Source organism: Oikopleura dioica, chromosome 1 (assembly GCF_907165135.1).
Source record: "Oikopleura dioica chromosome 1, OKI2018_I68_1.0, whole genome shotgun sequence".
NCBI lineage: Eukaryota > Metazoa > Chordata > Appendicularia > Copelata > Oikopleuridae > Oikopleura > Oikopleura dioica.
Genome location: NC_137291.1, coordinates 14,473,516 through 14,494,092, shown reverse-complemented (window position 1 = coordinate 14,494,092; position 20,577 = coordinate 14,473,516). Strand labels below are relative to the sequence as shown.

The 20,577-nt window shown below is 44.4% G+C and overlaps 9 protein-coding genes, 1 long non-coding RNA gene and 1 pseudogene across 15 annotated transcripts; all 11 read right to left on the bottom strand.

Annotated features, from left to right (window-relative positions):
* Positions 1–13: 13 nt before the first annotated feature.
* On the bottom strand, positions 14–4,478 carry LOC145695503 (protein phosphatase PTC7 homolog). 3 transcript variants are annotated; one of them, XM_081772490.1, is made up of 10 exons: positions 4,238–4,478; positions 3,912–4,151; positions 3,716–3,866; positions 3,363–3,670; positions 3,098–3,206; positions 1,775–3,050; positions 1,611–1,732; positions 1,340–1,570; positions 1,173–1,299; positions 1,109–1,127 (listed from the first exon to the last, which is right to left on the bottom strand). In XM_081772490.1, exons 4-6 carry the CDS (start codon positions 3,402–3,404, stop codon positions 2,872–2,874), a joined length of 330 nt encoding a protein of 109 aa, XP_081628616.1. In that variant the 5' UTR covers positions 3,405–3,670; positions 3,716–3,866; positions 3,912–4,151; positions 4,238–4,478; the 3' UTR covers positions 1,109–1,127; positions 1,173–1,299; positions 1,340–1,570; positions 1,611–1,732; positions 1,775–2,871. The 3 variants fall into 3 exon arrangements, with proteins under 3 accessions (XP_081628614.1, XP_081628615.1, XP_081628616.1); XM_081772488.1 differs by lacking the exons at positions 3,098–3,206; positions 3,363–3,670; positions 3,716–3,866; positions 3,912–4,151; positions 4,238–4,478 and adding exons at positions 14–209; positions 252–337; positions 378–748; positions 797–941 and having other exon boundaries at positions 987–1,127; positions 1,775–2,876; XM_081772489.1 differs by lacking the exons at positions 3,098–3,206; positions 3,363–3,670; positions 3,716–3,866; positions 3,912–4,151; positions 4,238–4,478 and adding exons at positions 14–209; positions 252–337; positions 378–748; positions 797–941 and having other exon boundaries at positions 987–1,127; positions 1,340–1,558; positions 1,775–2,876.
* A 26-nt stretch (positions 4,479–4,504) lies between these two features.
* Positions 4,505–7,131, bottom strand: LOC145712330 (clathrin heavy chain 1 pseudogene; annotated as a pseudogene). The gene is made up of 4 exons (XR_014135213.1): positions 7,068–7,131; positions 6,484–7,026; positions 4,819–6,378; positions 4,505–4,774 (listed from the first exon to the last, which is right to left on the bottom strand). The product of XR_014135213.1 is annotated as a clathrin heavy chain 1 pseudogene (transcript).
* On the bottom strand, positions 4,869–5,577 carry LOC145712331 (clathrin heavy chain 1-like). The gene is made up of 3 exons (XM_081790014.1): positions 5,512–5,577; positions 5,178–5,456; positions 4,869–5,123 (listed from the first exon to the last, which is right to left on the bottom strand). Exons 1-3 carry the CDS (start codon positions 5,575–5,577, stop codon positions 4,869–4,871), a joined length of 600 nt encoding a protein of 199 aa, XP_081646140.1.
* On the bottom strand, positions 6,599–9,365 carry LOC145695500 (uncharacterized). Its single transcript, XM_081772485.1, is given in 8 exon segments — positions 6,599–7,026; positions 7,068–7,375; positions 7,586–7,920; positions 8,256–8,524; positions 8,527–8,694; positions 8,738–8,955; positions 9,001–9,195; positions 9,232–9,365. Coding segments are annotated over 5 exon segments (1,017 nt in total). The 5' UTR covers positions 9,083–9,195; positions 9,232–9,365; the 3' UTR covers positions 6,599–7,026; positions 7,068–7,375; positions 7,586–7,640.
* Positions 9,366–9,405: 40 nt separating this feature from the next.
* On the bottom strand, positions 9,406–11,094 carry LOC145712329 (UDP-glucose 4-epimerase-like). The gene is made up of 6 exons (XM_081790013.1): positions 10,591–11,094; positions 10,418–10,450; positions 10,195–10,372; positions 9,851–10,152; positions 9,585–9,736; positions 9,406–9,539 (listed from the first exon to the last, which is right to left on the bottom strand). Exons 1-6 carry the CDS (start codon positions 10,678–10,680, stop codon positions 9,527–9,529), a joined length of 768 nt encoding a protein of 255 aa, XP_081646139.1. The 5' UTR covers positions 10,681–11,094; the 3' UTR covers positions 9,406–9,526.
* A 47-nt stretch (positions 11,095–11,141) lies between these two features.
* LOC145712328 (uncharacterized) lies at positions 11,142–12,064 on the bottom strand. The gene is made up of 4 exons (XM_081790012.1): positions 11,975–12,064; positions 11,607–11,882; positions 11,434–11,562; positions 11,142–11,386 (listed from the first exon to the last, which is right to left on the bottom strand). Exons 1-4 carry the CDS (start codon positions 12,062–12,064, stop codon positions 11,222–11,224), a joined length of 660 nt encoding a protein of 219 aa, XP_081646138.1. The 3' UTR covers positions 11,142–11,221.
* Positions 11,987–12,968, bottom strand: LOC145710909 (uncharacterized). Its single transcript, XM_081788623.1, has 2 exons — positions 12,836–12,968; positions 11,987–12,793 (listed from the first exon to the last, which is right to left on the bottom strand). The coding sequence occupies exons 1-2, from the start codon at positions 12,927–12,929 to the stop codon at positions 12,282–12,284; spliced, it is 606 nt and encodes a 201-aa protein (XP_081644749.1). The 5' UTR covers positions 12,930–12,968; the 3' UTR covers positions 11,987–12,281.
* A 42-nt stretch (positions 12,969–13,010) lies between these two features.
* Positions 13,011–13,871, bottom strand: LOC145711250 (uncharacterized). The gene is made up of 3 exons (XR_014135141.1): positions 13,362–13,871; positions 13,217–13,314; positions 13,011–13,169 (listed from the first exon to the last, which is right to left on the bottom strand). It is a non-coding gene; the product is annotated as an uncharacterized LOC145711250 (long non-coding RNA).
* A 49-nt stretch (positions 13,872–13,920) lies between these two features.
* Positions 13,921–17,375, bottom strand: LOC145695507 (heparin sulfate O-sulfotransferase-like). Of its 3 annotated transcripts, XM_081772494.1 has the most exons (10): positions 16,627–16,974; positions 16,169–16,583; positions 15,949–16,127; positions 15,723–15,906; positions 15,519–15,681; positions 15,074–15,241; positions 14,804–14,991; positions 14,495–14,757; positions 14,276–14,449; positions 13,921–14,232 (listed from the first exon to the last, which is right to left on the bottom strand). In XM_081772494.1, exons 5-7 carry the CDS (start codon positions 15,528–15,530, stop codon positions 14,938–14,940), a joined length of 234 nt encoding a protein of 77 aa, XP_081628620.1. In that variant the 5' UTR covers positions 15,531–15,681; positions 15,723–15,906; positions 15,949–16,127; positions 16,169–16,583; positions 16,627–16,974; the 3' UTR covers positions 13,921–14,232; positions 14,276–14,449; positions 14,495–14,757; positions 14,804–14,937. The 3 variants fall into 3 exon arrangements, 2 of the variants coding, with proteins under 2 accessions (XP_081628620.1, XP_081628619.1); XR_014133741.1 differs by having other exon boundaries at positions 14,804–15,241; positions 15,723–15,863; positions 16,627–17,375; XM_081772493.1 differs by having other exon boundaries at positions 14,804–15,241; positions 16,627–17,375.
* Positions 17,376–17,400: 25 nt separating this feature from the next.
* Positions 17,401–18,493, bottom strand: LOC145695506 (striatin-interacting protein 2-like). Its single transcript, XM_081772492.1, has 4 exons — positions 18,263–18,493; positions 17,924–18,221; positions 17,702–17,879; positions 17,401–17,657 (listed from the first exon to the last, which is right to left on the bottom strand). The coding sequence occupies exons 1-4, from the start codon at positions 18,324–18,326 to the stop codon at positions 17,499–17,501; spliced, it is 699 nt and encodes a 232-aa protein (XP_081628618.1). The 5' UTR covers positions 18,327–18,493; the 3' UTR covers positions 17,401–17,498.
* Positions 18,494–18,825: 332 nt separating this feature from the next.
* On the bottom strand, positions 18,826–20,166 carry LOC145695501 (uncharacterized). Its single transcript, XM_081772486.1, has 2 exons — positions 19,446–20,166; positions 18,826–19,403 (listed from the first exon to the last, which is right to left on the bottom strand). Exons 1-2 carry the CDS (start codon positions 20,134–20,136, stop codon positions 19,276–19,278), a joined length of 819 nt encoding a protein of 272 aa, XP_081628612.1. The 5' UTR covers positions 20,137–20,166; the 3' UTR covers positions 18,826–19,275.
* Between the last annotated feature and the right edge of the window lie 411 nt (positions 20,167–20,577).

The following is a 20,577-nucleotide window of genomic DNA, read 5'->3' as shown; positions in this document are numbered from 1 at the left end:
CTACTCGATTCTCGAAAAATGAGTATTTTCAAATGATGCTCCGACTCGCCTTGATCGCAGTCTCTCGATCAGATAAAAAATGATCGTTTAGACATGGACGAATCAAAAAGTAGAAAGAAAGAATCAGTTGAGAAAAAGCTTTGAATTGTCCAGGCATTCCACCGAATTAGTTTGGCAGGCAACCCAATCTCAGGTTGACCGAATGGATTCTGAAAAGTTTATCAAAAATAAAACTTGAGAAGGACTTCTACCGGTGCTCCTGCCATGCCGGGCATATGTGCAGAGTTCGCCAACATGAGTTGAGGCGCCATGATCATCGGCTGCTCGGGCTCTTCGGCTTATTCAAGATAAGCATAAAAATCATCATCATTTGTTACCTAGATAAAGTAAGGCATGGCAAAGTCCTGGATTCCGTTTCCCCACGATTGCTCGAGAACAACGTCGGGTCGCATGAGGTCGTAACAGGTTAGAGGCAGGCAGCAATGGAATGAGGAAGGAAAAGAACAGTTCCACGCTGGGAAAGGCGGCAGACAGCAACGAGTCGACAACTTCGATCATCGTCAGCGAAATGCTCTCTGCTGCGAAGAGTGACGCGCATCTGGGCTCGAGCTTCTCTCGGAAGCCGGAAAGGCGCAGTTCGGGAAAGAGGCGCTCGAATTGCTCCACCAAAGAGTGGAGGGGCTCGTGAATGAGCAGCGCCGCGTACAAACTATGCGACACCTTCATCATTTCATCGTTCGCCGTGTCACTAGTCAGAAGCGTTAGGGGTCCTGTCAATAGATTCGATTGGACTCACCAGAAATCCACCATATCTTTGAACAAATAAACGACTTCGGGTTTTGGCCGATTTGTTTTTCGCTGGAAACGGTGACTTCTTTGTTCAAGAACATCCAGTGCTCGTGCATTCCCGACTCGTTGTCCATCGTTACGTCTGGAATACACTAAAACGATCAAATTGATGACCACTGAAAAACAGCCGTTTTTACCTCGATGGAATCGTCGATATCGTAATCGAGGTCGAAGATGTCCTTTCCAGAGATTTCCCATTGCGTCACTTTTCCAGCAGCGTTTCCTGCAGCTGCGAAACTGAGAGGTTCATCAAAATATTCGTCAGGGGCGCTAATTGCCTAAGAAACTAGATTAAACTTTCAGCTTTTCGAGTGTAACTGTACTTGTCAACACTGTAGGGGCACTTCTGAATTCTTCTTTTGAGCAGCATCGCCGCGTGTGGACACATGAAGAGAAAGGACTGGCTGGGAGGATTTTCTGGTAAGTCGTCCGGCAGGTGGTCACCGAACACTGGGAAATCGTTACATTTTGAATTGAATCTCTTTTTTACCTTGTGCTTGAACATTTCGTTCTTGAAGGAGTTTCTGCGTTCTTTCTCTAGCAGCTCATCATCCTCGGAAAAGGCACTTGATTTGGCAATGGAGGCAAAAGATGTTCGCAATTCTGAGTGATTTTATCTTGTCCCAGAGAGAGTCCGCGAGCAGTTAGCCCTGTTCCAGCTCGTTGAGGAAGGCATTGTGCGCGATGATCACTTCATTCAGGTCATTTGCTAAATCTCGACCTGCAAATGATCCGGTTTGGTGCGACCAAGAAGGACTTACCTTTTCGGCGAAGACTGCCCAAGATGTCTCGCTGATTTCGAAGTGAATGTAGTACTGCAGCTGGCCGATGAAGTGGATCATTTCGAATTGCAGAATGTTGCTGATGAAGAACACTTCCTTCACTAGACAGTTCATTAGTTACACTAATCCTTGGTCCTCAGTACCTTCGCTTATTTCCCGCGAGCCATGCGTTCGAGCGATCCAGAATTTCTGAATACTCGATTCCGCTCATTTCATTCTTTTCTAAATATCAGACATGCTTTTTTTGATTGTTTTTTCAGTATCAAAGAAGAATTAAGAGTTTTGTCTTGACGGCTCTACAAAAATAGAAGGTTAGAAAAGTGGACGATGGTCCTCGAATGTCAAAGAGACGGGAAGTTTGAAAAATACAGTTTGTCGTTGAATTGCTGCAAAATGATATTTTTGCCCTGCTCGATCTTCTCGATAGAGACGGTTTATCAAGAAGAAAAACGGGCAAAAGCTTATGATGCCTTGACTGAATCGCCTGCTACGCACTGAGGAAGCTCCCTACTTCATCATGACGAGCTCTAGAATAATTTTCAAACTGCAGTGCTTCAAAAATTGTGCTATAAAAATGCGTCAAAATAAACAAGCTGCTGTTACTACAACAGCAAAGAACAGATAAAGCTTTCAATTTTCGAATAGTGTATTCCTTTATACAAATAAATAAGTTAAATTCGTAACCACTCAAGTTTCACTTCATTCCGAAATCAAGCGGCCGCGGGAAACTCCTGATCCGAACCGTTTTCTCGTTCAGATGTCGCTAGAGTTTGTTCTCCGCGGGACTTGACTTGGGAAAAATATGGTTTGATAGTAGCACAAGCAACGAGGTAAAAGAGAATATGTTGTTTTGGGAGAGTTTTCAATTTTGAAATGAGAGTATTTTTTCTTTCTCGAAGGAGAAAGGAGTAAAGTCATTTTGGCACCAGAAAAGAAGGCCAAAACTGTTTCATTTTAAAAACATCCTAAATAAATAAATGCTGAAGAATTGACAGCTTGATCTTCAAGGACCAAGAAAAGGCAAAGTTGAACACCTCAAAAAAGGGGTCAGAAACCCGTTTGTTCATCATTAGTTCTTCAATTTAAATGAAGTCAAAAGTAGGCCTTGGAAATTTCAGTAGAGAAGAATATGTTGATAGAAAGAGAATAAACAAAGACGAGAGAGAAAGGCGAAGAGAGCATTTTGAATCATGAATTTTTAGACGGAAGTTTTAGAAAAAAGAAAAGAAAAGCTAAAAAGCTACACTTCAGTGCCGAGGTCAGACACAACGGATACGATGACCGTTACGTCGTCCATTTTGCCGCCGGTGTAGTGGAAGCCAGCGCTTTTGGCGGCGAGCGCGGAGGGAGAAACGTACGACTTGTTGAGCGCGTTCTTGTGCGCGCGCGAGGCCAGGCACTTTGCCGTGCGCTCCAGATCTGAAGAAGCGGAGTTAAAGGGTTGAAAGAGGAAGGAGGAGGCAGACCTTGAGTGTGGATTTGATCGGCGTGGGGAAGATACGAGAGTTCCTGGAGAAGCACTTCGTCGGGGACGTTGTCGAACAGACCATCGGTAGCTGTGACGATTAGATCTCCCTGGAAAGAATAAGGTCAGTCGAGTAGTAATTGATCAGAATACGTCGTAAACCCAGATTCATCGATTCAAAATCGCGTATTCAAGAAAAACATAAAACTTTTAACGGCGCGTCCAAAAGACAAACCACGGGACTTTCTATCTGTCTAAAAACTTACCGGGTGCGTAACGAATTTCTTCTCGTGTGCATCAGACGGCATAGCAGCGATAAATCGCAGACTCGGCGGCGCATAAGCCAGTTGCTGGAAAAATCGTTGGAAAATTCTGTATCGTTCTTTGCTTTGAAATACCCAGTAAGCATTCTTCGCAGGTTGAGGATCTCGCGTGCGACATCCTCATCGCATGACGGCAGATTTCGATAGTGTTCTTTTGTAACGATGATGCAGTGGCCTTCTGCCATCGGTTCAGAGCCTGTAAGAGCAAGGTACACGTGTTGGCCAACCCAGCAAATTGAGTCGCGGAGTTTCTAAGAATACGTCAATTCTTGCTTTCAATTGCGTTCACTCTCTACCTTATTCGAATAGCAAAACCGACAGTTTTCGAGGCTTCTATGAATCATCCTGCTCTTTGCTCGTTCACGGTCTTCTTCTGCATGAGGCTTCTCTTTTTTCCCTCTTGTCTTTGTGCCGTCGAAGAGTTCTTCTTCAGCGCCATATCCGAAGCTAAAAAAAGACCTTGAAGACATGGAAGACTATCATTAAACTAACCCATTCCTCCATCGTCATTCTTTTCATCACGAAGAAGAGCAGAAATATCAGATTCGCGTTTCTGGTTACTTGGACGGATTCGACCACGGGCATCGTATTTTTGAACGACGATTGTGTTTTCATCTGGTAATTCGTCGATTTCTTTTTAAATTTTCGCAGTTTTTTCTTTGTTGCCTTTGAGATCGGCACGCATCAGCTTTCCAGTGAGTTTGTTTCTGATTTCTTTGATTTCAGCAGCAGCTAAATATTAGATAGATTATACAGTATAAATTATATAGTAGGTATAATTTAAACAGTATAATTATACTCCAATAAGAGTGACTTACATTTGCCCTCATGCTTGGATCTTTTCTTAGGCCTACTTTCAGGCTCAACTTCTGCCTCTCACTCCGCCCACATCGCTTCCACATCGTCTCCATAGCTAATCTCCTGCTTCTTCTTCTCTGGTTTTCTTTGTTTCTCCATCATCTCCTCCTCGGTCGGAGGCATTCCAGTGCCACCATCGTTGAAGTAAGGGTTAGTTTAACTCTCGGACGATTTCATGAAATCGCCCATAAAATGCGACATTTTTCTAAAATCAGAGTGATGTATTTTTTTGGAATAATGTTTGTCTTTGGAACTTGTTTATTTCACAGGTTTATTTGGAATAATAAATAACTAGAAAAGAATTCGTCTTTGAACTAAGAGAAGCTGCTGTAAGATGTTGAGTAATTGCACAGCGTGTCCATTGCAAAAAATAGGTTCTTTTTTGAGGGACCAGTTCGCAAGTTCTTCCACAAGTTGGGTATCACGGCTTTCGGCAGCGTACTCCATTGCCTCTTTGAAAAGATCGTCCTTCTTGCAAAGCTCGACAGATTGCCTATCTACAGAAATATCGGTAAGAAATGTTTACTAAAAAGAAACCAACCTGTTGTTCTTCTTGTAAAGATAAGCAGCAATACGTCTGAATTCGAGGAGTTAGACCTTTTTAAGTCGAAGAGCAAGGCCAATAACATTGGTAACAGTTCGGGTGTGGTCGATTCGTGGGCTAAGAGCATTGAGCAAGTCGTTGATAAGAAGAGTTTTGAAGTCGATGTAGAACTCGAGAGCCTTGTAGTAAAGCTCGATGTTGCCGACCTTTTTGATGATGTCCTTGAAGAGTCCCTCTTTACAGGCGACAGTTGGGTGCTTCATCATTGTCAAGATGGCGTCGTCGTACTCCTCGTACTTATCCTAAAGGGAGAAAAGGTCGGCCCACAAGTGAGTAGTCTCGGCAGCTCGGAGGACATTTGGAAGATTGACACGAGACCAAAAGTGCTCGAGGTTTTCCTTCATCATCTCAGGCTTGTACTTCGAGTAAAGAATAGCGAGCTCTGTAAAAATGCCCATGTGAGCGCTTTCGAGGCCAAGGGCGCCTTCGAGCATAGTGATGAGTTCCTCAAAAAATCCACGATCCTGATAATAGCTCATAAGATCGTCGAGTTCGTCAGCATGGACAACGATGTTGAGGCCACAGAGTTGAGCAAGTCGGAACTCATCGTTTTCGACGCAAGAAAAGCAGACTTCCTTCAATGTTTGGGTTGAATTGGCCTTCTTTGTAGCTTCGACAGTAGCCTGACACCCGCCAAGTTTGAGGAGAGTAGAAGTTGGAAATGCTGGCGTAGAGGACCTTGACAGCCTGGTACATCTCTTTAAGCTCAGCGAGTCTGTTCGTCTTGGCAAACGATTAGCAGAGCTCCGTTTCAAGGTAAGCTTCTCGGATCTGAATCGACAGTTAGACTCCTTTACAATCAAATTAGGGAGGTTGAAAGATTTTATCTTTAATCTAGTTTCAAAATAAGAACTAGAGAAGGAATCGATCGATCGAGATTCTTGGCGTTGTTGATCAAGACTTCCATAGCAGAAGTCGTGGCGTCGAACTTCTTGAAGATGGCGAATGCTTCTTCGTAGAGCTCATTGTTGATGCAGATTTCAGCAATGTCTGGAGCATCATAGTTGTCAAGTCGAGAGATATAGTTCATGACGCGGGTAGTATCAGCCTTGACTGCAGTGAGGATGAGCAAGTTCTGCAAGTTTCGATGATCGGAGAAGACGGAGTTCTCGAGAACGACCTTTTCCAAAAGCTCGATCAACTCGTTTGGTAAGTCAGCTTCCATGAAAATCTTGATAGCCTCAGAGATGCCATCAGGATCCTCTGAGCGGTCTGGACAACTTGATCGATGACAGATCGTCTGTGTGGGTTATCGTCAACAAGAACCTAAGCCCATATCTCGGAGTCTTTTCTTGGACAAGGTATCGCGCTTCGTTCTTGAACAATGAGTTTTCGTTGCAGACCTTGATGAGTTCATCGTCGCACATTCCACGCTCGTACACAATACATGCGAGATGAGGATCTTGATTTTCGCAGTATTTACCGACAACAGCGGATTCTCCCGAAGGAATCGCTAAGGGTTGTTGGCATCAATGTAGACCTTGGCCAAAGCAAGATCTTGGCGGGTTCTTGGCAGTCTTCAGCTATTCGCGACTCTCGCCACGGGAGAAGGAGCTTCAATCGGTTTCGCTACTCGAACAAGGTCATCAGTAGAGAACTGACCTAGGACAACCATGATAAGGCTCTTGATCACATCTGACTCGCAGTCGCCATCCAAAAGCCCACCAATGACCTGAGGGAGTCGAGATGAGTTAATTTTCTGGACGTAGATCTCGATGTATTTCTGGAGATTATTTCTGTAAAGATGGAGAGCCGAGTCGTGGACAAAGTCGAATCGATCGCAGACGATTATCAAAGGAAGTTGGTCCCACATTTTCTGCTCTTTCAAGAAGTTCTTGACTTTTTCAGGCTCGTAGCAATTCGATTCTCGGCAGATTCGCTCAACTTCCCCTGTCCTCAAACTCTTTAAAAATGAAGTGGTTCCATAAGTTCTGCTCCATCGGATTGGCGATTGATTGGCTTTTCCCAGGCGATTGAGGAGTAAGTTTCCGAATTGCTCTCGTCGCCGAGAATCGAGAACGACGTTTTCTTTCATGATTTTCACGAGAATTATCAAGAAACAAATCGAAGGGATTATGTTTCGCCAGCAGTAGAGCATCTGCTCTTCAGTTGCTCGTTCTATCAGCGCTTGGATGATCGGCAGCCCTAGAAATTGGTCTTTTTTAAGTCGAAAAACGGTCAATTACCTCGAAAAGCATTTCGCAAGTCCACCTTTGGAATTTGATTTCTTTGAGTGACGAAAACCGTCATGTTCTGGTTGAAAAACTTGGCGATTAGCGGAAAGCAGTTTGAGCCGTACAAGTGATGGGAAAGATATTCAAATTGGTGGACGTGGTTTGAGATGCTGTATCAACGTCGCTATTGGTAAAGCCAGTGTACTCCTTGTTCTTCAGCTCGGCCATTTTTGGCATTTTCAAAAGACCGAACATGAGCGCATAATCACTAATACTTTTGATCAGCTCTTTTTCGCGGAAAATGTATTTGCACTCGTGCGCTAGAAATCGATTTCAGAAAAGAAAATCTTCTACAACGACTTCTTTTGATAATGAATTGATCCATCAAGCTTACTGATTGGTCAAAATGAAAATTTCCGATTAGAGTCATTTCTGACCAATCAGAGCAGCGCCTAATGGATTTGTTATCGAAAGAAATCTCTGTAGAAAAGATTTGTTACTGTATTTCATTATCGTAGTACAGTAGTTACCTTTGTAAGCACAAAAAAAGCTCGGGAACGCCCTCTGCGCGTATTCAAAGTTCCTCTAGTCCTTCAACTGGATCTCCCTGACCTTCTCCAGTTCCAAAATCTCGAAATCTTCTTTTAACACGACCATGTCGCCGACTTTTTGGTTGAGTTTGAATTCGAGGTAGTTTTGCTCGTGCTCCGACGGAGTCACCAAGACCAGGTTTTCTCCGCTTTTTCCAGCGCGAGCGGTTCTGCCAGCGCGGCGGACAAAGTTTGGAGCAAAGGTTGGAGGATCGAACTGGATGACGTAGTCGACGCCGCCGGAAATATCGACGCCGCGGCAGAGCAGATCCGTCGTAACTGTTACAATTCGCTACATTCAGAAATCATCAGAGATTTAACATTATTAATTAACGGTTAGTGATGCTCAGGGCTCGGGAGCCTGTGTGGAAACCTGAGTCAGGGTTTTATACAGATGCACGTTAGTTTTGGACAGCTCTATCAGCACCCTGACTCAGGGTTCCGCTTATTAGTACCTCTTGATTTTGACCCCTCTGGCGGGTAAACTGTAGCATATGACAGTGAAAAACTGTATATCGACGGAAAGAACAGCGTCTAAAGCATCTTTTGCTACCATTTTGGTCAGCGAAATCACGTCACGTGACCTCAAAGAAAATGACTTTGTAGCGAGTTTCCTGGAACAGCTCCGCCAGATCTGTCGGTAAATTCCTTGATCGCTTTCGACCTCAATTTCTGGTTCTTCTTTCCGTGGCACTTAATCACTGGATAGTTGACCAGCTGCCTCAAAACTTGGTGGAAATAGTCGACCTGGTCGGAAGTGAGAAAATAAACGACGCTCTTCGACTTTCGCCGCTTTTTCAACAACGAAACGAGATAACTGAGTTTGTGGCGCGGCTCCACGACTGAGAAGAGCAGTTTGAGTTCTTGAGGCGTGGACAGGTTCTCTTGCGCTTTTCTTTGGCCGAGACGGAGTGGGGATGACGCAGACCAGCCTTTTTCAGACGGAGGACGTTTTCGTTCAGCGTCGCGGAGAAAAGACCGGTTCGCCGCTGCTTTAGAAGATTTGACGAAATGAAATTGATCGCTTTTTCGAAACCAATGTCCAAAATCTTAAAAAAGGCTTTGTTAATTCGCAGGAAAGGGTTCAAAAACCTGGTCCGCTTCGTCGATAATCAACATCTCCACAGTCTTCAGCTTCGCCTTGAGCACATCGGATCGTTTAATCAAATCGTCCATTCTTCCCGGAGTCGCGATGATCACATCTGGAGTCGACTTTTCCAGCATTTCCATGTCTTCCTGGATCTTTGTTACTCCGCCGATGCAGGTCATCGCCGTGTACTTTTCAAGAACATCGAGAAATCGCAGCAAAACTAGAAAATATCCGATAAACGAGTAAATCAGCATTAGAATAGTACCTTTGTGAGTTTGATTGGCGAGCTCTCTGGTCGGAGAAATGACGATGAAGGAGTTCTTGTCCTTTGCCCCGGAAGAGATCATTTTGTGCAGCGCGGGCAAAGGAAGGCCAGCGTCTTTCCAGAGCCGGTGACGGCTTCGCACATCACATCTTTGTTTTGCAGAAAGATTGGGATCGTGTACTCCTAAGAATCATGCTGGTTAATATTCTTCTGGTGCTAGAATTTTCTTACTTGAACTGTTGTCATGAACTCAAACTTCTCAACGTCTGCTAGAATTTTGTGCCATTCGTTTTGTTTTGCCACTTGTTTGTTTCGCCTAAAACTGTTCATCTTTGCACATGCATAGCTTTATTCCCAAGTCGGCAAGACATCTCGTAAAAGTTTTTGAAGGTATCGTCGATGATGATCTGGGAGTGGATGGCGGCAACGCCATTGACGGCGTGAGCAAACGATCGCGAGGTATGCCATGTTCACTCGCTTTTCTCCGTCCTCTTTGATCAGAGACATCTCCCGAAGCTTCGATGAGTCATTTGGGAAGGCTTATTCACTGTATTAGAGACAATACTGGATAAAACTGTACTCACCTTTTGCGACGTCCTTCAAATGACGGGCGTTGATCAGATAAATGATCTGCAAATGACGAGGAAGCATATTCTCGAGCATCTTTACTGGCCGAGAGCAGGTAGAACGGTATGGTTTGTGTACGCACAGGTCCTTTTCGCGAAGCGCACTTGAACTACCTGTTAAATATCAATTAATATGATTTTTATTAAGAGTGCATAACCTGGTTATGCATGCATAACCTCAGCGCCTTACACCCTTACGCCCTTGTACGATTAGAAAAGAATACCTGAGTTCTGACAGAATCTCTGCATCCGAACTTTGAGCTCTTGTATCGCCTGACAATGTCCTGAAGCGTAGCACAGATAACGAAATACTCTTGCTTGAGACGAAGTTCTTTTCCTTCGAAGAAATTGTCATTTGGATAGAGAACCTTCGAGATATTTTCAGCGCAACGCAATTCAGGATCAGCAATGACGACGTCTCGGAGAATTTCTTCGATGAAGTATTTTGTTCTTCCATAGGGATTGGTGATTCCGAAGCCGACACGATGCGGCTCATCGACTGGGTTTTGTTCTGGTGGTCCGTAGACTTGATAAAGGTTGGAAATAGGATTGAAAAGGAAGCGCTTACCGGTGGCGGAGCAGGAGAAGACAAACTGCTTGACTCCATACTTCATCATGATTTCAAGCAGAATTAAAGTCCCCGAGATGTTGTTGTTGTAGTACTCGAGGGGTTGCGAGACCGATTCGTTAACAGACTTGAGTCCGGCGAAATGAAGAACCGCCGTGATCTTGTGATCTTTGAACACCTAAACATCATCGTCGTTTCTTACAAGTTCGAAGATGAAACTTACCTTTTCGAGTTCTTCGGCATCCCTGACGTCGAGCTAGGTCCGTTGTCGCCTTAAAAATTGAGAACATGCTTTCTATAAGATTTACTTTTGAAAAACGATGAGTTTTATTTTGAGCTCACCTTAGACAGCATTTCCCATGTTATCCACGACGACCGCATCATAGGCTAGGCCTATGATTGATAGCCTTCCTTGAGAAGCTCGACGACAGTGTGGCTTCCAATATATCCGGCTCCGCCAGTGACGAGGACTGTCCCTCTACTCATTCTTAAGAATCCAATCTCTTAGTAAAGAAAAATGTCTCTTTTTATACGAAGAAAATTAATCCAAAAAGCGCGTTGTAAAAATGCGTCAACCTTGACTAGCTATTTATGATCTCAATAAAAATAGAGTGGACAAAAATGACATTTTCGAGGATATTTCTAATAAGCGTCGCATCCACCGATAACTGCAAAGAGCAAGGCAAGTCCGAGAGCCCACAGGGCAGAGCGGTAATTAACTTATTGCATGGAGTTGCATCAGCAGATTTTTAAAGACTTTGATTATCAGTTATTATTCTGAGTATTGAAACTGAGTATTGATCGTGCTCGCCGTTTTGGATTCGATTCTTCCAATTCAAGAATATCTTCTTTCATCCTTGATGTAATTTTTGGCAGTTCGAGTGAGCTCTCAATCTGATTCAATCTAAATGGAAAAGACATTAATTTAAAATCATAGTAAGGCGAAAAAGGCAGTGAATTAAGAGTATAAAAGTGAGGTGATGGGTGAAAATGTGAACTATATACAGTGAAGAAGAAGGAAAGGGGTTTAGTATTTTTCCTTCACCCGATGGTCGTCTTTATTGAGAAGCACACGGTGTCTGTCTTTGAGGTTGACGTTCGTCCTCGTCGTTCCTCGGAAAAACTCTACCTCGATCTTTTTCCAGTTTTTTCCGTATAGATTGAGGCCTTCTATCAGCTTGCCGTCCTCGTCCTAAATTTATAACAATTAAAGATTTAAATCATTTATAAAAAGCTTACTTCTGTCCACTTCGTTCTTTTCGGCGGGTTGATATGGTTTGATATAGCTTGGCTAATTCGGCTTGACGCTGCCCTCGAAGCTATTCGGACTGACGCTGCTCGCGTAGCTGGTCGGCTTGACTCGTCAGACTAAAATGAAGTTAGAGTACTTTTTCATGATTTCAAATCGTTACCTCTTCTCGTTGATTTGAAGCGGTTTTTACAGCATCAGCAATTGAAGAGCCTTTATCGTCCTTGCGTGCCATTCTTCTGGAGGAAACATCTGAAGAAGAGCCAGAGAAAGCAGGCTCAGGCTGTTCGGAGGTACCAGCGGTGACATTTAAAGAGCGGTCAATTGTCTCGTACTCGGGATTTGTCGTATCAGCAGCGTTTCTCTCGGAAGGAAGATTGGTCACGGTAACAGTGTTGTCGAGAAACGAGTCGCCGATGCTTTTCCGAGTTTGAGTTGGCTTTTTTAAAGGTTGGAAAGGGAACTTTTTGATAAAAAAAAAAAAATTATTTTTTCTCCGGAAAATTTCTTGAAGCAATAAAACTTTTCAACCCTTTCCTCAACAGGCGCCGTTTCAGAAAAAGCATTCTTCCGATTTCTCCTCAATCTGAAAGGCTCCGATTCGTTCCTCAATCCTCGCATTATCGCGAGCGGCACGGGCGACCACTGTTCTGATTTCCTCGGTTTCTTCGATTTCGTCAAATCGACCATCGCGTTCTTCGTTGATAAGGGCTTCTTCTTGGCGCTTGGAAAAGTCGAGTTTGGAACGATCGGATCGTTGAAAATATCGTCAATCGTGTAATGTTTCGATGACGTGTTGTTTCGTCTTTGCCGGATTTCAAAAATTCAAAGGATCAAATTAATAAAAGAATTTTTCAAATCCGAAATTCCTTTCAAAGGACCTATTCGATTTATTGTCGAATTTCCTCGCTTTGCTTTTCATCACCTTTTTTGATCTCCCTGTCTGATTTTCATTGAAGAGGATTCGACGAAGGTTTCTCGAGGGCTGTGGAGCCGTAGCGGGTGCTGATTGATCAGTCTTACTGGGCGTTTTCGGTAGACTCTTTTCAGGCGTTTTGTAGACGGAGGAGCCTTGAGAGTAGTTAGCTTTTTCTTGGTCTTGCTGGGTAATCTGCGTAGTATCCATTGGCTGCAGCTCATTATCGAAAAGTTCACCACTGACTGATACGGAAATTCCATCGATCTCTTCTTCGGATCCCAGGGTGTTCTCAGAGGATTGTGAAGAAGCAAGAGCAGAGTTTACCCAGCCATCCGTGCTCCCCTGAGATTGGGGAAGCTCCGGTAACGGTATTTCAGGGGAAATCTCAGTTGATTCCTTCGCAAATCTTATCTTTCGTTGGGGAATCGGCGCTATAATTCGAGTTTATTTTCAATGTTTATTTTATCGCTTACTTGGTTGGTCGGGATCAAGATCTGAGGCCAGCTTCGAGTTGGATGATTTGTTAGAAGTCTTCTTCGGCGATTTGAAGTGGGGTGAAGGCTTCATTTTCAATCCGATAACGCACTGTCTGAACAAAAAAATATGGGATCCTTTCTCTACTCTTTTCGTAAAGAGGTCTGCCGGAAGTTGGCTCAGATGCTCCGGGACACCGCTGTCGATTGGCAAATGAGGTGAAGGAATCAGAAATCGGGTAAAAAATGGGCTAAAGGTAAGGATGCTGTAGAACTTGAGCCAGTTCTCGAAGCAGCGGCTGCGCGGAGAAGGGGCTTTTGTCGGATGCATTCGCTTAAATAATGGTATAAGGAGGTTTATTTGTTAGGCGAGTTTTGTACCTGAAGCGTGGTCTGGCGTTCGGAGATGAGGAGCAGGCAGAAGTTGAAGAAGTAGCGCCGATTGAAATTGCCCACGTAGTTGTTGATCCAGTGGTGGTCTATAGCAAAGAGGATCAAAAAGCATGAATGGAGAGCGAATTGGTACCCATCTGAATGACGCATTTGGCGCAGACGGAGCAGTGGTGCGAGCAAGTCGGCTTCGGGGAGATAAATTTCGAGCAGTTGCGGCTGGAGAAGTAGAAGCGGGAAGAAGTGTAGCCGGGATCGCGGAAGGAAGCGTTGAATAGTTGAACAACATGTGCAGGTTGACGAAGAGGGCGAAGAATAAGTCGAAATCGGTGATGATTCGCCGCATGTACTCGAAAGGCAACTCGAGACTCGAAAATGACGCACAAGCGATTGTCTGGTATGAACTTTTCATGTTGAGCGAGAGATGTCGCTGCTTCTGGCTGATTCTTGATGAACAAGTTTGCCAGCTCGATCACGACGAAAACTGGAAGCCTTTCCGCAATGATCTGCTTCGGAACGTGCGTCTTGCCCTAACCAGCCGCGCCAGATTCATACAAGGCGGGTGGAACGATGCCGCAAGAACTCAACTTCAAGATATTCTTGATGCCATCCTTGCATTTCGCCCGAGTCATGCTGAAAGTGACCTTTTAGAGTCAAAAGGATGACAGGCTTAGTTTTTAATTTGAGAGGCAGTGATAAGTGGATAAACAAGTGAATTCTAATGTTCAGAGTGCCCAGGTGACTTTCTGGACGTGATCGGTTTTTCGCTGTGCGGGTTTCAGAAGGCCGAGGAACTGAAGATCGCTGACTGATTGAAAAAAGGTGGCATCCAAGTCTTCCTTCTTGATTTTCTTGTTTCCGGTTTCAAGAATACACTTGAAGGAGTCAAGCCACAGTCTGCGACATTCACCATTGAACCCATTTTAGTGAAGAGCTTGAAAGCAACACACACAGGCGGAAGATTGGGATTACTGCTATCTGCGTTTACCAGTTGCATCTTTTCGTCCCTGAATTTCATATTCAATATTTTGAAATTTGCGAGTCGTTTACTTAGTGTACTGAATCGGATTCGATGTTTTTGACCATCGGAGGGACCATCTTGTTGTCGACCAGTTTGAGTTTGTAAAAGAAGAAAATCTCCGCGAAAGGCTTTTTTTGTCGCGCCTTACTCAAGTATTTTTCGACGATTTTATCAAGCCTCCCGCAGAATTCCTTTCTGACCTCCTAGTGAACAAGTTTTTTAAAAGAAAATAGCAGACTAAATCTTACCTGAAAAACGGTCTTTGGACCGTCGACGGTGGTTGTCGAAGAATTCTTCTATAGCTGCGACGAACTCCGCTGCCGAGGAAATCTGACTTTGTTTTACCGAAGGAAGAGAGTTTACAATTGCGATTTCTCGTTTGCTGATCGTTCTCGCAATTTCAAGTGACTTTTCTCGAGGCCAACAAGCGAAAGAAGCGAAGAAGTTTGAGTAATGCGCCAAAGCTGCAAACTTTAACTTTGAGGCGTAGTTTGCCACAGAGAAGTCATGGCTAAATCACCGATTAGTTCAAATGCAGTTTGATATGGGTACGCTACCTAAGAAACTCAATAAGGGACCACTCGAAACAGCGACCAGAAAGTTGGAAGTATGAGTCAGGATGCATAACTTCCGCGTCGAGGAATTCTTGGAGGTAATGAACTTGACATCAGAGTACTTGACGCCCAGCTGATTACTCATGCTTGCGAAGGTCGATTTTAGCGTCGTCACCTTGCTTGCCGCGAGTCTACACACTTTTATGTTTGACTCGGCCAGCTCCTTCTCGAGATATTTGCCGAGGATTTTGAACGTCTCTTTGTGAAAATTACCTTGAAGACTGCAGGAATTTCGTTCTCCAGGAGTTCAACAAATTCTATCAGATTTTCGGTCTTTCCCACGAGAAAATAGTGTTCGAGGACGTTTTGCTTCGCTCTATCAAGAGCCCACTGGCTTCCGGGCTCCCAGCATGCTGCAACTTGGCCGCAGAAATAAGGAATCTAAAGATGAATGTCAGCGATTACAAGCTTGCATTATCAGAAACAAGAGCATTTTCAGATGAGGCAAAGCTGCGGTCGGGCTCGCCCTTGACCCCCTCCTATCCGGGCGGCACACTTTGGTGTCTCCTATAAGACTCTTTGCAATTTTAGAATCTAAAATTTAGATCAAGAATCGCGTTCATTGGGGCAATTTTCAGACCCTTACGCCATCATACAGAGAGGTTCTAAGAGATCTACATGAATGCGGCTGACATCTGAAGACCCTGATTCGAGTTACCTGAATCCACATTTTCTGAATCGAGCAGTCTTTGCTTGACTCTTTCTTCGCGCATTCGTTGAAGGTCGTCGTATCGCCGTTCTTACTCCTCAGAAGTCCTTTTCGGAAGTTATCACCATATCGGAGAAAGTAGTAGTTCGAGACCAGTCGGTCAAATGGGTTCCTTAATATTTTAAGACAAATTCTATTGAAAGGCGCTCTTACCGAACCAAATTGATCTAGAAGACATTTGGGACGTTGAAGAAGGCGAAATGACCATGATAAAAGGCAGGAGTAAGGCCCCAAGTCGTCATATTTTGTCGAAGGAGCATTTGATCCTGGAGGGACATGATTGCGGGATTCTGTCTAGGCACGGTTGTATTAACATGGATGACGTAGAATGAGTTTTCTAGTGCGTTTTTAAGATAAGAGCCGGGAAAGAAGTGCTTACCTCTGGTTAGGTCGTAGAGAAGATGGGTAAAGGCAGTGGAGGCAGTTTTTGGAACGCGGTTGTAAACGACGATTGGGTTTTCTAGCGACGAGACGAATTCTTCATGAAGTACAGCTGGTGATTCTTGACGGTTGGAAAAGGAGAGACGATCTTTGAGGCTTCTGGCAGTTGAAGATTTACTAAAAAATATGTAGAAACAGGGGTCGGGAAAGGAGCTTACCTATGCAAGTCGATTATAAGAAGAAACCAGCGCTAGTCCTCAGCTCACGAGAAGATTGATTCATGATTTTCACCGCTCTTTCGACATCGTCTTGTTCAAGCGCGAAAAGAAAGCCGGAGAGAAGTTGGTCTACTTCGGAGAAACCGGATTTCTGCGAGTATTCGCCAAGATCTGCGTGCACAAGAGACTGGTGATTCCTTTGCCCGGGCCGCCCGATTCGAAGTAGCTTTGGCCGCCCAGCATGGCGCGTAAAACGTGGCAGGTGTAGCGATCTGGGTCGTTGATGCTCAAAGCTTCCCAGGCGATTGAAGAGTAAGTTTGTGAATTGCTTTCGTCGCCGAGAATCGAGAACGAAGATGAACCAGAAATCAAGTGCGCCGCTCCACCCGTCCAAACTGCCGGTTCGGATGGAAGACTGAATATTAATTTCGCACGATAAAATAAACTTGATAGTTTACCTTGATTGAGAAACCCCAAAAGACGGATCTACATGCTTCGTTTGATTCCAAGACCACGAGTCGAGTGATTGAAGCCTGCATGAATAGCCATTTCGCAAATTTCATTAACTCGGACAGCTTCAAATTCGTTATGCTTTAGTTCATTTTCCACCGAAGCCAGGGCTTCTTCAATGCAGTTCTCAGTGAGCATCGGTTGAAATGCCGTATCGAAGAGCACCTTGATTCCCTCTGAAATGTGCTTGTTCATGATGGACAAGGCGTAGATCGTCGTCTCATGGTCGCTTTGAGCGTCGAAAATGGCCCCGCATTTGTCCAAATAATCCTTTTTTCAAGGTTAAGAAATCATTGAAATCAAGAAAGAGAATCCAAAAGATTGAATTTTAAAGTTTTGACCCGTTCCCGAATTTCATTTCGACTTTCAAAAGAGCTGCATTTCCCAAAAGCGAGCGCTTGGTCAAGATGACTGATTCCAGGAGAAAAGGCGCCAGTATGCCTCGATCCCGCGGCAAAACACAATCCAACAGTCGTGTGAGTTCCATGTCGAGATGGGCGCGTCACCAGAGTCAAAGAGCGAAAATCGTCAATGGGAATCTTTTTGATTTCGGTCTTGAAGGGGTCTTTATTGAGTTCGACGAAGGACTCGTTTTCAAACTTCGCCAAAGAGGGAGATCGGAGGGCTACTCGATTGTTCCTGCGACTACTCCGCGAAAGAAAAGACGAAAAAACGCGACTTCGAATCATCCTTTTCTGAAAGAAGATTCATCAGAAGAAAAGTGGAATCGGTGAAAGTTGTATTTAACAAGGAAAAAGTTTGAACAAGTAGAAACGTCGTTTAGGTAATAAATCATCATTTGGACAGTGGTTTTGAGAAATTATGCGGCAGCGGTTTCAGCAACCGGCTGGTCTTCGGCTTGATAGACAGAGGCTGCGTTCTCCGGACTCAGCAGTTGATCCCAGTCGACGTTGACGCTCATGACCTCCTTTTCCAGCCAAGCTTTGTAGCGACTCCCAAAATTTGGCGGCAGGCGAATCTTGAACCGAGATTTGAAAATATAACCAGGATTATGAAAATTACCTCATTGAACTTGGCGATATGTCCAGTTTTGGTCCACTCCTGATCTTCGGGGAGGTAGACTATTCTGTTGAAAGAGGAGCAGGTCTGCGTGATTTTATTTTCCTCTTGGACTGAAGATTCCTTGTCCGGCTCTGCATTGAAGAAAGCCCAATCGTCTGTCAAATGATGGCGCACCATGCTGAAATTATCGAAATTGTTTCAAAAAGCCAAAAGCCCAAATACCCGTTAATTCCGGAAACCACGTCCATATTACTTTTCCTCCACTGTCTTCCCAAAAATCTCGCGTGAAGCTTGATGACTTTCAAAACGTAGATGTGAAAAACACCGTGTTTGACCAAAAGAGTCTTTTTGAAAATGTTCGTGGCTTTGTATTTGACCAAACATATGACGCGCCAAGGCTTTCCTTTCATGATTTTGACGAGTATTCTCAAGAAACAAATTGAAGAGAACATGTTTCGCCAACAGTAGGGCATCTGTTCTTCAGTTGCTCGTTCTATCAGCGCTTGGATGATTGGCAGCCCTAGAAAATGATCCCTTTTCAAGACGAAAAATGGGATTTACCTCGAATAGCATTTCGTAAATCTAGCTTTGGAATTTGATTTCTTTGAGTTACGAAGACGGTCATATTCTGGTTGAAAAACTTGGCGATAAGAGGTGCTTCATCAAAAGCAGGATAAATCCAGAGATTGCTTTTGTCACGATTTCTTTGTGGCGGCTGACGTCGAGTCCGATCAGCATGACAGGAAGTTTGAAGAGCTGCGTTCCTTCTATTTTTGGGTTGAGAATGAATTTATAACAGTAATTTCTACCCGATTTTTAAAGCTTTTGAACCCTTCCTAATTGAATGGAATGCGGCCCCATCTGATCCTGCATGAATATATCGCTTTTATTCGCAGTCGGCGCCGCTGCCAGCAATTATTTCAACAGCGAAATCACATTCATTGATAGATTCTGCCAGATTCGCTCGTACAACTTTTCGATCGAAGAAGTTTCCTTTTTTCTTGTTGGTGTTTCTCCGTTTCCGCCCATTTTTCGCGTTGTACATCGGCCAGGCTTTTGTAAATGTATTTGTCCATTATTTTCATGCTGTTCTGGTCGGCTTCGGGAGTCCGAAACGATTCTGAACCGCTGCGAGCATTTGCGCCTCTGTTTTTGGGTATTTGAAGCTGTAGTCGAGGTACTTCGAGCGCGCCATTCTGACGAAGTCGTCAATCTCGCTCAGCGTCACTTTCGGCTTCCAGGGAAGATAAGGATACGTCCACGTGGCAAGGGGACTGTCAAAGCTCGGGCCTAGAGAGCTCTCGGACTCTCTGGACGGGCTGGTCGGCCGTGAAGACGTCAAACTCGGCCTTCTGGAGCCGCGACCGAGCGTGGGAGTGGGAGTAGACGGCCTATTCTCCGCATTTTCGTCATCTAAATTGTCGAATTCGTCTTCAAGCTCGCTCGTATTCCGCTTTTGATTTCGCTGAAGCTTGGGTCTGTGCTGCGGGCCGTTGTAGTCAATCTGCCCTTCCGCCATGTTCATCACCATTGTGTCGATGTGAGTCGTCACTGGCGTCAGTTCTCGCATGATATCAGCTGGGAACTCGATTTCTGCAAGTATCGCTTTTCGTTTTTATTCTTGCTTCGTTCCATTTCTCGAAAGTCGCCAATGTTAATTTCCACTTCAGAAGGACAGCTTTTTTCATCGGAATTACGGGAGCTACAACTTTTCAATAACGACGCTTGAATAATCAGCTCTTACCTAACGACGATGAGTTAACATCGACTAGAATCATCAACAAATCGTCGATATACTCGACCGAATCCTGCAAACTCTGCTTGAAAGAAAAGTGCACTTTTTGCCGCTCTTCGCTGTCCAACGGCGCCGGCGGTCTTCTCAAGATTTCCACGATCGTGTAAACCACCGAAAAGAGCAGTCGAATGAGCACTTGATGTCCAGAGTCATCCTCCATCGGCACTTTCAAAATGTCCTTGCACTCGGCGAGCAGGAGGCGCATGAACTTGTGAAAGTAGTCCAACTTGGTCAGATGGTAGCTGCAGTTGCGGATTTCGTGGATTAGCTCCGCGTCTAGTTCCTTCTGCTCTTCTGGCGAGACGTCTTTCTGCGGATTGTCGATCGTCTCGTTTCGCATTTCCAGAGTGGTTCCTCCCTGAAGCCCGCAAAGAAGAACGTCGTCGCCGCGGCAATCCAGTACTCGTCCGAGCCAAAGACATGCTGTTCCTGAAGCGCCTCGGCAGCTTTTCAGAGTGAAATCCGTGCATTCGACATAAGCGTACTGCTCTTCTATCTCCACAAGCAGACTGTCACTGTCGGCGAACTCGAAATAGAATCTTTCGTTCTGGCGCAGAAGGGAAGTCATCATAAGCGACGAGGACAAAGACGAAAACGTTGCCTGCTTCTTGTCAAAGCCGAATCTCCTTTTCTTGCTCATTTCTAAAGGCTTATTTTTGTAGACAAAAGTCACAATTTGTAACATAAAGATAGGTATTCTTGGAAAAAGTAGGCCTGTACTGTTACTTTAGCAGAATTGTGTCATGCAGAATTGTCTTAAACTCAAACTAGTTTATATGCGAAATTGTAGATACACTTGCATATGGGAACATCGAAGTTGAATAATGAGTGATGTACTTTTCACTTGTAAAGATTGAGGATTATGAGACGAGAAGCCGAATTATGATATCTTTATTTTTTTCCGATTTAAAGAATTCATAGAGTGAGTCGTTCAAAGGCATGAAAGTGAAGTGAGGTTGAAGAGATGCAAAATTTCGCTGGCAGAGTTTTATTTTGTCTTCGATGGAAATCTTGGTTCAAATTTTCATTCTCGCTTGTCGGATCTTCTCAAGCCTCTTCTCCAAATGTTCATTTGTCAGTT

Excerpts from the sequence above, each read along its gene's own strand:
- LOC145695503 (XM_081772488.1), bottom strand. The coding sequence starts at position 1,047 with ATGGGAAATCTCTGGAAAGGACATCTTCGACCTCGATTACGATATCGA. Across the intron at positions 749-796 it reads AAAGATATGGTGGATTTCTG|TGACACGGCGAACGATGAAA; the intron begins GTGAGTCCAATC and ends GCTTCTGACTAG. Across the intron at positions 210-251 it reads CCGGCATGGCAGGAGCACCG|AATCCATTCGGTCAACCTGA; the intron begins GTAGAAGTCCTT and ends TAAACTTTTCAG.
- LOC145712329 (XM_081790013.1), bottom strand. The coding sequence starts at position 10,680 with ATGAGTAGAGGGACAGTCCTCGTCACTGGCGGAGCCGGATATATTGGA. Across the intron at positions 10,373-10,417 it reads ATGCCGAAGAACTCGAAAAG|GTGTTCAAAGATCACAAGAT; the intron begins GTAAGTTTCATC and ends GATGATGTTTAG. Across the intron at positions 9,737-9,850 it reads GAGATTCTGTCAGAACTCAG|TTCAAGTGCGCTTCGCGAAA; the intron begins GTATTCTTTTCT and ends TTTAACAGGTAG.
- LOC145695507 (XM_081772493.1), bottom strand. The coding sequence starts at position 14,871 with ATGCATCCTGACTCATACTTCCAACTTTCTGGTCGCTGTTTCGAGTGG. Across the intron at positions 14,758-14,803 it reads TCCCTTATTGAGTTTCTTAG|CCATGACTTCTCTGTGGCAA; the intron begins GTAGCGTACCCA and ends TCGGTGATTTAG. Across the intron at positions 14,450-14,494 it reads GTCCAAAGACCGTTTTTCAG|GAGGTCAGAAAGGAATTCTG; the intron begins GTAAGATTTAGT and ends CTTGTTCACTAG.
- LOC145695501 (XM_081772486.1), bottom strand. The coding sequence starts at position 20,136 with ATGAGCAAGAAAAGGAGATTCGGCTTTGACAAGAAGCAGGCAACGTTT. Across the intron at positions 19,404-19,445 it reads TGTTAACTCATCGTCGTTAG|CTCCCGTAATTCCGATGAAA; the intron begins GTAAGAGCTGAT and ends GAAAAGTTGTAG.
- LOC145712328 (XM_081790012.1), bottom strand. The coding sequence starts at position 12,064 with ATGCGAGGATTGAGGAACGAATCGGAGCCTTTCAGATTGAGGAGAAAT. Across the intron at positions 11,883-11,974 it reads CGGCGCCTGTTGAGGAAAGG|CCAACTCAAACTCGGAAAAG; the intron begins GTTGAAAAGTTT and ends CCTTTAAAAAAG. Across the intron at positions 11,563-11,606 it reads CTTCAAATCAACGAGAAGAG|TCTGACGAGTCAAGCCGACC; the intron begins GTAACGATTTGA and ends ACTTCATTTTAG.
- LOC145712331 (XM_081790014.1), bottom strand. The coding sequence starts at position 5,577 with ATGTACCAGGCTGTCAAGGTCCTCTACGCCAGCATTTCCAACTTCTAC. Across the intron at positions 5,457-5,511 it reads ACTCTCCTCAAACTTGGCGG|GAAGTCTGCTTTTCTTGCGT; the intron begins GTGTCAGGCTAC and ends CAAACATTGAAG. Across the intron at positions 5,124-5,177 it reads CTCGTGTCAATCTTCCAAAT|GATAAGTACGAGGAGTACGA; the intron begins GTCCTCCGAGCT and ends TTCTCCCTTTAG.
- LOC145695506 (XM_081772492.1), bottom strand. The coding sequence starts at position 18,326 with ATGACCGTCTTCGTAACTCAAAGAAATCAAATTCCAAAGCTAGATTTA. Across the intron at positions 18,222-18,262 it reads TTTACGAAATGCTATTCGAG|GGCTGCCAATCATCCAAGCG; the intron begins GTAAATCCCATT and ends ATCATTTTCTAG. Across the intron at positions 17,880-17,923 it reads GTGGTTTCCGGAATTAACGG|CATGGTGCGCCATCATTTGA; the intron begins GTATTTGGGCTT and ends CGATAATTTCAG.
- LOC145710909 (XM_081788623.1), bottom strand. The coding sequence starts at position 12,929 with ATGAAGCCTTCACCCCACTTCAAATCGCCGAAGAAGACTTCTAACAAA. Across the intron at positions 12,794-12,835 it reads TCTTGATCCCGACCAACCAA|CGCCGATTCCCCAACGAAAG; the intron begins GTAAGCGATAAA and ends CTCGAATTATAG.